This window comes from Gossypium hirsutum, chromosome D09, assembly GCF_007990345.1.
Source record: "Gossypium hirsutum isolate 1008001.06 chromosome D09, Gossypium_hirsutum_v2.1, whole genome shotgun sequence".
Lineage (NCBI taxonomy): Eukaryota > Viridiplantae > Streptophyta > Magnoliopsida > Malvales > Malvaceae > Gossypium > Gossypium hirsutum.
The window spans coordinates 4,245,777-4,256,434 of record NC_053445.1 but is presented as its reverse complement, the minus strand read 5'-3'; the positions used below and the strand labels follow the sequence as shown (position 1 = coordinate 4,256,434).

The following is a 10,658-nucleotide window of genomic DNA, read 5'->3' as shown; positions in this document are numbered from 1 at the left end:
TTAGTCAGTTGTTGACCAAAAAAACAAAATTGAATAGTTGAGTGATCATTTTTTAACTTTTCATAGCTGAACAATAAAAAAAATTACTGATAGTTTAGTGACTACCAGAATAATTTACCCAAAAAATACTACTATTTGATTATAAAAAAATTGGTATTAGTCAATAACTTTCATGTGGGATTTCACATAGGGAATGAGGTTAATTTTTCACATAGAAAGAGAGAGCATTGGAAGCTTAGATTGAAAGATTTTGACCCATTTTACAAGCAATGGGTTGCATACCAAGGTTTATAAAGAACAAACAACAACTAATTATGACTTCTTATTTGGCCATTAACCAAATGATTATCATTATTTCCATTAAATATTTTACCATTTGCTATCCCTCTAGCAGACAATATTGGTTAGCAAACTTAAGAATGGGACAATTACAATATAAATTTAGTATTAGCCCTTTTCATTTTGTTATCTAGTATTTCTAATATATTATTTTATAATAATAAAACTAATGTTGAATACATCATTATTGAGGTAAATAAAACTTGGGTAAACTATTTTGATAGACACCGAACTATTAATAAGTTTCTTTTTTGATCACTCAACTATAAAAAATTACAAAATCGTTATCCAACTATTCAAGCTTTTTTTGTCATTAGTCATTAAATGGCTAACAAAAAGTTATTGTGACAATTTTTATAATTGACAACGTTTACACATTGTGTCAATTTAGTTTTTTTTTAAATTTAACCCGCAATGTACCTAATTTTATCCTTTTTTACACGAAAATAATACTAAATTGACTCAATATATAAATGTTGAGGGTTAAAGTTGTAATTAGGTCAATTTTAAAAGCTTACACATCATCTTTCTGTTAGTCATTTGACGGTGAATGACCAAAAAGAAAAAAATATAATAGTCAAATGACTATTTTGTAACTTTTCATGTTGAGTGATTAAAAAGCGAATGTAATTTACCCGTAAAACTTTTAGAATATCTCTATTGAGGGCTCAATAAAATTATTAGTTTATTATTTACAATAATATTGTCATAAATGTAATAGTTGATAAGGGAGGAATCCACTTATATTGGTTTCGTAACTTTTTATATGAGTAATATTTTAACAATTCAATCTTTGAATTTATCAAGATATTTGTATTTGAAATGCATATTAATTTTTTAATTGATCCGATATCAATTTAAAATATTATATATATATCTAACAATTGAAAGTTTTGTACATAAAATAAATAGTTAGAAATTTTCAATTTAGCCTACCTTGACGTGCATGATCTACATGAATAAAGTACGAAATATGAAAATTAAATTATTAAAATATTAATGATATAAAAAATTACAGAATAATGTAAACTCACTTTAATTTTACATCGATGTAATAAAATCCCTCTTCGTTTATTTATTATAAATTAGTTGACTAAATGAAAATATTACTACTATATATAAGAACTTCAAAAAAGAACTTTTATAACATATATTTGCCATTGGTACATGGTTTATGTGAAAAATCCCTTAGCTTTGATCAAACAAAACAGCCACAACTAAATGAAGAAATGCTTAGATAATCTAAAAAAGATTAAAAATGAGTTATTGGGTTTTGTAATTAATATGTTTTTTTTAACATTAATATTATTATATGTTTTTATTATATCTAAATTTTTATTCAATGTCTAAAACTATTCATAGTCCATTCCTAATGCTTAAATAGGAGGATAATGTGCTTCAGCACACTTGAACCTACGTCCTCCTGGATTAACAACAATGTCAATACCAGATCCATTCTTGACATTTTGAGGCCTTAGGCGAAACAATAAATTGGGTTCCTTTTAAAACAAATTATAAAATGTAATACAATAAAAGTTGAAAATTTTTTGAGGCCTTAAAAGATGAAGCATTTAAAGTCAAAAATTGAAAACCCTAAATATTTAATTAATTTATTTTAGTCTAAAATTTCTTTCTCACATTAAAAGTTGAAAAAAATATTTTTTGAACCCTTCTAGCTCTGGACCTTAGACAATTGCACTCTCAAACAATTTCCAGAATCGAATCTGGTCGATGCTAATAAGTTAAGACAATCAAATTGTGATCAATATGTAAATGTAAAAAAATAGAGGGGAGAAACTAGTACTTTGAGGTTTTGAAACCAAGATACGGTATTGCCAAAAAGGTTTTGAATTTGAGGAATTCCATATTCCAATGTTCATAAAATCAAAGAAATTGACGCATAAACTCATGTCATTTTTTTTCCTTTTTTATATAATACCATTTTCGAGGTTATAAAAATTTGTATTTAAATATTGTTTATAATTGGACAAAGTCTATTGAAATGATATAGAAAATTCTAGCAAAGTAAAAATTATAAATAATACTTAAAATTATTCAAGTTTCTTGCTAATATTTAAATAAGAGGATAATGTGTTTAATCGCACTTAAACTCACGTTTTTTTGCACTGATAACAATATTAATATCGACTGAGTTAAAATTCAATCAACATAAATGTAGATAGATTTAATAATATATATGATACAAGAACAAAACTTGACTTAATATGTTTAATAAAAATATGAAAATGAAATGAAATTTACTTTATATTCAAGAGGGGTCAAGTGGGTCCATTTTTGGCATATGGAAGGAGAAAACATGGTTTTGGATTAAGGATATGATGATTAATAATTTTTCCTAAAAAAGGGTTTCAAAGGAATTTTCAGAGATTCTCATGAATTTGAATATAAATTTGAACTTATTGTGTTGTGTAAAATTAACAAAAAAAAAAATCAGAAAATCAATTCAAGTACAAATAAAATAAAAAAAAAGATTGTATAATATTGGAAGGGTCCTTTGTCATTTTGCCTAAATTCTCATGATAAAAACAAGAGATATCCCCCATGATGAGAGTAGAAGCTTCAAAATTCAATTTGATTTTGAAAATCCCAAAAAGAAAGTTCATTTTTATTCAGTTTCATACGAGTTCTTCATCAACATTTTTTTTTTCTATTTTGCAACCGCATGGATGAAAAGAATGATGTATGAAAAGAATGATGTTGATAAAGTTGATGATGTTATGTTGCCTGGTTTTCGATTTCATCCAACAGATGAAGAGCTTGTAGGATTTTACCTCAAGAAAAAGATTCAACAAAGACCTTTGCCCATTGAGCTGATTAAACAACTTGATATATATAAATATGAACCCTGGGATCTTCCAAGTGAGTTTTCATCTTCTGTTTGGCTTCCAAGAAAATAAAAACATAAGAAATTTCCTTTCTTTTCTTACTAGATGCTGTGAATATCTTACACTTTTTTCTATTTTTGTATAAGCAGAGCTAGCAGCATCAGGGGAGAAGGAATGGTATTTTTACTGTCCAAGGGACCGAAAATACCGGAATAGTGCGAGGCCTAACAGAGTCACCGGAGCCGGTTTTTGGAAGGCAACCGGGACTGACAGGCCTATATACTCATCTGATGGCACTAAATGTATTGGTTTGAAGAAGTCCCTTGTGTTCTATAGAGGCAGAGCTGCTAAAGGGATGAAAACTGATTGGATGATGCACGAATTTCGGCTACCTTCGATGTCGGACTCGATACCACCATCAAAGACGCTCTTTGACAAAACCCTTCCTGCAAATGTAATGATCCTTGAATAATATCATTGTCCAATCTTGTTTTTGATCATGAGTTGTTTGAAAATTTTGCTTTTGGTTCCAACAGGATGCATGGGCTATTTGTAGGATATTCAAAAAGACTAGTTCCATGGCTCAAAGAGCACTTTCCCACACTTGGATTTCCTCATTGAACCATGGTGCGGCTTGCAGTCAGCTCAGTTCGGAGAACATTTCTTGTACGACCGAAATTGGATCAACGATACCATTATGCAGCAACGGTGAACTACAACAAGACTGCAGTGCCGGCTTTTCGGCTCTAGATGTTCTTTCTTATAAATCATTCCATCAAACAGTCTATAGGCCATCTCCATTTCATGTTTCCAACGGAGACCTTCATAACAACATGATGTTTTCTCAGCTTGACAACATGTCTGGATCATCCCCAAAGTGCACTATTGATACCTCTTCCATGCTGTTGAGCCCACCGTTGATTAGCAATGCCTCAGCAAGTACCGATTTCCGAGGGCAACAACACCAATACGGCAACTTTTCGATCAGCTCGCCCCAGGACATGCAAGGCAATGGAGGTGGAGCAGAAAGCGAGGAAGGAACAAGGAAGACGTCGGATTCAATCCCAGACTATAACCATTTATCGATGGGGTTTCCTTTCAGATTGTCTCCAAATATGCCAGATTCATGGAAACCTAATCTACCATGGGATTCACCACAATGTCCTAGTGAGATGTCCACCACTTATTCAACTGACAAATGCTACACTTAAATCAGCTGTCGACTAGTTTTGGGGTAATTAAGTTGGGAACTAGTATGAACAGCAGACCTGTTTATGGTATTATTGTACAGTTTTCACATATTCCACCTAGATATCTTAGGCTGAATATTTATCTAGTATATTTGTTTCCATTTCCAAATGTCCGAAATCCGATCCCATCCCTATTAAAAAAAGTTCCATCATATAATCACAGGTGACAGCTACAGGGTTTAAAATTAAATCATAACCACCTACAACCAGTTTTATATCCAATTTCCTGTTGTAGATTTACAGATGCCACATAATATGACCATGGCAAAAAGCTGCGCACCAGCCACTGAATTAGGGTAAAACGAAGCTCTTGTACTAAAAATTGGATTATATTTTATTTTCTCCGCTAACAAAATAAGCAAATTAATCTCTATACATTAGATCAAAAAATAAATTAATTCTATTAAAATATTCATCCATTTTTAGTATTAAAAATTAGCTCCTAAATGTTTTAATAAAGTCCATATGCCCCATGTAATAGCATGATTATTCAATCAACAATATTAATTTAACAGAAAAAATAAATAAACTTTTTACTAGAAAAATGTAATTTACTCTTTAGTATTATGTATAAAGACTAATTTGCTCATTTTTTAAATAAAATGAGCAAAATACAATCTTTCCATACAAAAATCTCCATGGTACTTTCTCCTCCAAATTCACCATTAACTTAAGTTGTCCATATGGATTCTGCTGTGTATCAGAAACTTGGGCTATGGTTGGCTGGAGATTATGTCTGAGGGTTTTGCATAACCATGGCAATAACATGCATTCCTCATCCTTATTGTCAAATAGATGAAAATGGACTTCTTGAACTCAAAACCAAAGATCCAAGCGTTCCATCTTCGGTTCGGTTGCTATGTTCAAATGCACCACATATATCATTCCAGTTGCCTTTAAACAAGATTGCTAAATTCAACTCAACCGTAACCCCAAATCCTATTTACCAGTTAGGGGTCAGGATTTGGAGTTTTGGGGTCACGATTCATGGACTCAGGGCTCATGGTTGCAAACAAGAATATAATACAAATGCCTAATAAAAGAAACCACATCAACAAATAAAACCATCACTAAACAATAACCTTTCAATAGATTTGTCTTCAAGTGAACCCAGCAGCAAAATAATATCAGTATGAAACTACCAAATGAGAAAAGTACTCAAACTCAGTTCCACATTTCATCAATTCACCATAATAACAAACAAAAATTTCTCTCAGATAAATCTAACAAGCCAAACACAATTCAGCTTCATCAGCATTTAAAATTCCTAGCTCTTTGATGATTGCTTTTCCTTAGTCTTCTGGATTTTCAGAACCTTCTTCACAATCTTTTGCTCTTCGACTAAGAAGGCCCGAATTATCCTTAAAATGATATAAAAACCAGAATAAGAGAAGAATAAGATTTTGCATCTATCACAACAAATTAAAAACAAGCTATTAAGTCATGCACATAGTAGTACCTTTCTCTAACAGCACTCCCAGACAAAACACCACCATAGGCACGATTCACCGTCCTACGGTTCCTAGGCAATCGAGACCGCTTGTATTCAGCAGGTCTCAAGTGAGGAATCTGCAAACAAGCCATATAAGAAAACAATGAGAGCAAAGCTCAAAACTTCACAACTCGAACCCGATCAGCCACACATCCAGTAATAACTGAAACATAACTACTCCAACAAGTAACATGAAAACGAAATACTCCTCATATCGGTCAAAAAGGTTCTACATTTCTACTAGATATGCAGCAAGTATAGTAAAATCAAGTGAGACAGTTTGAATTTTGTAAACTGCTTCAAAGTGAAGCGCAATAAAGGGTTCCACAATAAATGAATTTATCACCAGTTCCTGAAGTAGAAAACAAGTTTTGACCATTATTTTCAATTTTTATAGATCTTAAAACTATGAAACTAAACAAATCTTAAACAGTATCAGAATCTATGTTTAATTCAATACACAAAGTTCAATACGCAAACATGAAAATGAATATAAACAGAGATACCCAAATCATCATTTTCTCAATCAAATAAACAAAAGCGTATCTGCATTTCATACTTAGTCCCAACAATAGAAATCCAAATTTCCAACTAAAAACAAAACAACAGAGCTTAAAATCATAATAATAAAATGAACTTACACCCTGAATTCGCTTTCCAGTAACAGGACACTTAGGCCCACTCGCTCTCTTCTTAGTAGTCTGATAGACTAATTTCCCACCTTTAGAAAAGAAAGAATGGATGAAAACCCATTATTTTCAAACAATTTTTTTAATAAAATAACATAGAGCAGCAAAAGCGGCGGGCGTCATTGTGGGAACTTCAAGACTTACCGGGGGTCTTAACGACACGGTGTTGATTGGATTTGGTAGCATAGCTATGGCGAGTACGGTAAGTGAGCCTTTGAACCATTTTTGATAGTTTTTAAGGCTTTGGGTTTTATTTTCTCAGCTCTGGTTTCAGAAAGAAACGCGAAAGACAGAGCGAAGGCCAAAGGGGTCGAGAGAAGGAGAAGGGAGTCTATAAATACCCATTCTTTTGATGTAAGCCCTAGATCGGACGGTTCTAATTTGGTCTCTTTCTTATCAACGGCTAAAGTTATGCAGCACGTGTGATTTCTATTTAAAGATAAATAATTTTTTTAATATTATTTATATTATTATTTTCTATTTCACGAGTCATTTAGACACCAACTCATTTAAAAAATTAAGAAAATATTATTTCATAATTAAAATATATAATATTACTTGAGAGTATTTTAGTCTTTTCACTTTAAAAAAAACCAATAAAAATATACAAAGGATGAGATTCAAACCCACAAATGCATTAGTAAAACTTTTAATTTACCTGTAAACTAAAGTTTTGTTTTGATATTTTTAACATTTTAATTTTTTATGCATATTCTATTACCTTCATAAGTTGTATATCTACACGTCTATTTAAACTATTGATTGAGTTAGTTCACGAGTCAACTGAGCACCAACTCGGTTAAGAAATTACGGGTATGTCATTTCATAATTAAAATAAGTAATATTATTCGAGAGTATTTTAGTTTTTCACTTTAAAAAATAAATAAAAATATACAAATGATGAGATTTAAACCCACATCAATTACATTAGTAAAACTTTTAATTTACTACTTATCTAATGCTTTATTTAAATATTTTTATACATTTTAATATTATTACGCATACTCTATTACCTCCATCACATATATATTTACATAATTTACTATGCCTTTTATTGAGTTAGTATCATTCATCAACCGAGTTCCAACTCAATTACAAAAATTATAGAAATATCCTTCTGTTATATTATTTAAGCGAACTTTATTCTTATTATTTTAACAAAAACTAATTAAAAAATGCAAATGCTGATATTTAAATCATTATCAATTAAATTGGTAATATATTAAATTTACTATTTAACCAAAGCTTCATTTTAATATATTTTAAACATTTTTATTTTAATATGCACAATTATTATTTTCATCAGTTGTATATTTATATTTCTATGCTTACTATTTATTAAGCCTTTTACCGAGTTGGTATCACCCATCAACTAGGTCCCAACTCAGTTACAAAATTACAGAAATGTCATTCTACAATTAAAATAAGTTATATTATTTGAGTGTATTTTAATCTTTTTATTTTAACAAAAAACTAATAAAAAAGTGTATGATGAGATTTGAACTCATACCAATTAAATCGGTAAAATTTTAAATTTATTACTCAACCAAAATTTCGTTTTGATATATTTTTATACATTTTTATTTAATATGCACTATTTATTATTTTCATCAGTTGTATATTTACACTATTTATTAAGCATTTTATTAAGTTAGTATTACAAGTCAACTCGACACTACTCACAATTGATGACAACGCCATGATAAATAATTATAGTGCATTTAGCATGTTAACTGATGTATTTATGTGTTTAAATTTTGATTTACTAATCTATTTTTTTAATTTTAATATCGTACATATTTCATGTGCTATTATGATCAATTAGTTTTAAACCATACATTTCATTATTTATTGTATTTTATTTTTAAACACACATGTGTTCTAATTTATAGTTTCCACACACATATGCATGTGACAAGATTTCTAGTATCATTAATATTGTTAATTGAGTTTGTGTCACAAGTCAACTTGACATTAACTCACGATTGATGACAACACCATGATAAAATGCATTTAGTATTGTTAATCCGATGTACTTATTGTCACATCCCAAAAACCAGGTTAGTAGAAATTGGGTTAATAAATCGAAAATGGTTACGCCTCATTTTTTTTAATTTAAGGTTGTAGGAGTTGTGTCAAGTAAATTGGTTTGGTTCAATTAAGTGTTTTGGATGTATGCTTGAGGTTTTGTATTTGATTCTTTTCCTTTAAATTTTGGTTATTTTTTATCCCTAAATCTGAATAGTTGCACCTAGCTTATCTATAAATTTTATTTAGTTGTTAACAAGAATAAGTCTGTTGGTTCAGTAATAATGTTTTAGCTTACTTATATATGTCCTAAGTTCAAATCCTGTTGTATGCAAAAGGATAATCATTTTTGCTTCTATTTGTTGTGCCACCCATGCTCAAATTTGGATCAAATTCAAATTCCAACAACCTGATTTAGATAATATCATGATAGGATTTAGTGGGAATTAATTAGTTTTATTTTCATTTTTGTTTAAAAAAAAAGATTTTTTTCCTAAAATTTTGCTAAGTGTTATTCCCACTTTTCCTATTTTCCAATTTAGTTTTTCACGCCAGTTTCTTATTGCAGCAAAAAGCTTCCTGTTGATTCTTTTTTTGATTTTTCCTTTTCTCTTTTCGGTTTCCATATTGTGCGAATGCAGCTCCCGTTTTTCTTCCCTTCTTTTTTTTTATCGTTGTTTCTTGTTATTTTTGCCATCGATCTTTGAACTCTCTTGAGCTGCCATTGATCTTTGTGTTTTTGGTGCCTGTTGCGCGTGCTCGAAAGTTTTTTCAATTTTGTGGTTATTTCTTCTTGTAAGTACTTTTTTATTCATCTTTAAGGGTGAGTGTTTCGTTTTGGTTATATATGGAAGGGAGGTTGTTGTTTGGGTTAATCATTTAGTGTGAGAATGTGTTTGGTTTGATCAGTTTGTGTCTCCGTTTAGGTGTGGATCAAGAGGAGCATTACTTTTGACGAATTAGTTGTTTTGGAAATATCTACCTTTAACTGATACCCCCAAGGAAAATCCCGAATTGGATACCAAATTGACGGATTAGTGTAAGCTTATCCATGCAGTTATGCACTCTTCGAATAGGAATCCATTTTCTGAAAGTTCCTGGCTTTCGTGGTGAGTAGTCAAATGCCTAGGTTGATTATTTTGTGTAAGAGAATGTTAATTGATTAGTTGGATGTCGTATGTGCAGACTTTGGTGTGTTGTTGTTCTACTGACATCCCGAAAGTAATCAGGTTTGTGGCACTAACTCAAAACTTCGTAAAATAGTAAAAATAGAAACCGTTGACGTCACACGGCCATGTGCCAGACCTTGTGAGCCACACAGGCATGTGCTTGGCTGTGTGGGCCACATGGGCTATGCCAGGTAGGGCGTGAAACCCATTTTGAGTAAGTTTAGTTAGGGTCGAGTTTTGGATTGCGTATTCAAGGTCAGCGATTTTGTAATCTCTGATGAATGATATTTATGATTGTTCGATCAATGTAGTCTATTGTTTCTATTGTGTGTGCATATTTTCCGTATAAATTGTATATATATGTGATCTGTAAATCTAATAGTACCGTTAGCATGTTTTTGGTTTGAGAAGCTTTTAAATGAGCATGTTCAATATAAATGTGTTAGTATATGTGTAATGAAGTTGCATCTAACATTATGGCAAATCTGATTTGTTATTATTGAATTTGACTCATCTGTTCTGTAAAGCATGGAGTTCCATGTCTATTGATTTCTTTTTAATATAAGATTGCATGATCAACATGCTCATTATTTTGATTATGTATTTGCATGTCATGTCACATTGCATGGGGTTGAGATAATATGGTAAGGGGGAAGTTTTGACAGTTTAATGATCTACACTATCTGGTGGTTTAACCACATATGTTATGGTAGCTTGACTGCGATTATGGTGGCTTGACCACTCATATCTGTTCTAACAATTTAACTGCGACTTTGGTGACATTGTCCACAATTATCTATTGGTGTGTTTTGGATGGACAAATTCTGGGCAACTCTATTTGGTGT

At 30.9% G+C, this 10,658-nt stretch overlaps 2 protein-coding genes across 2 annotated transcripts; one reads left to right on the top strand and one right to left on the bottom strand.

Moving 5' to 3' along the window:
* Nucleotides 1–2,930: 2,930 nt before the first annotated feature.
* On the top strand, nt 2,931–4,521 carry LOC107893038 (protein FEZ). Its single transcript, XM_016818024.2, has 3 exons — nt 2,931–3,219; nt 3,335–3,639; nt 3,722–4,521. Exons 1-3 carry the CDS (start codon nt 3,027–3,029, stop codon nt 4,394–4,396), a joined length of 1,173 nt encoding a protein of 390 aa, XP_016673513.1. The 5' UTR covers nt 2,931–3,026; the 3' UTR covers nt 4,397–4,521.
* Nucleotides 4,522–5,506: 985 nt separating this feature from the next.
* LOC107892391 (60S ribosomal protein L34) lies at nt 5,507–6,984 on the bottom strand. Its single transcript, XM_016817469.2, has 4 exons — nt 6,761–6,984; nt 6,569–6,648; nt 5,895–6,004; nt 5,507–5,796 (listed from the first exon to the last, which is right to left on the bottom strand). Exons 1-4 carry the CDS (start codon nt 6,837–6,839, stop codon nt 5,703–5,705), a joined length of 363 nt encoding a protein of 120 aa, XP_016672958.1. The 5' UTR covers nt 6,840–6,984; the 3' UTR covers nt 5,507–5,702.
* Nucleotides 6,985–10,658: the final 3,674 nt, after the last annotated feature.

Excerpts from the sequence above, each read along its gene's own strand:
- LOC107893038 (XM_016818024.2), top strand. The coding sequence starts at position 3,027 with ATGAAAAGAATGATGTATGAAAAGAATGATGTTGATAAAGTTGATGAT. Across the intron at positions 3,220-3,334 it reads TGAACCCTGGGATCTTCCAA|AGCTAGCAGCATCAGGGGAG; the intron begins GTGAGTTTTCAT and ends TTGTATAAGCAG. Across the intron at positions 3,640-3,721 it reads ACAAAACCCTTCCTGCAAAT|GATGCATGGGCTATTTGTAG; the intron begins GTAATGATCCTT and ends TGGTTCCAACAG.
- LOC107892391 (XM_016817469.2), bottom strand. The coding sequence starts at position 6,839 with ATGGTTCAAAGGCTCACTTACCGTACTCGCCATAGCTATGCTACCAAA. Across the intron at positions 6,649-6,760 it reads CCGTGTCGTTAAGACCCCCG|GTGGGAAATTAGTCTATCAG; the intron begins GTAAGTCTTGAA and ends TCTTTTCTAAAG. Across the intron at positions 6,005-6,568 it reads CTGGAAAGCGAATTCAGGGT|ATTCCTCACTTGAGACCTGC; the intron begins GTAAGTTCATTT and ends GCTTGTTTGCAG.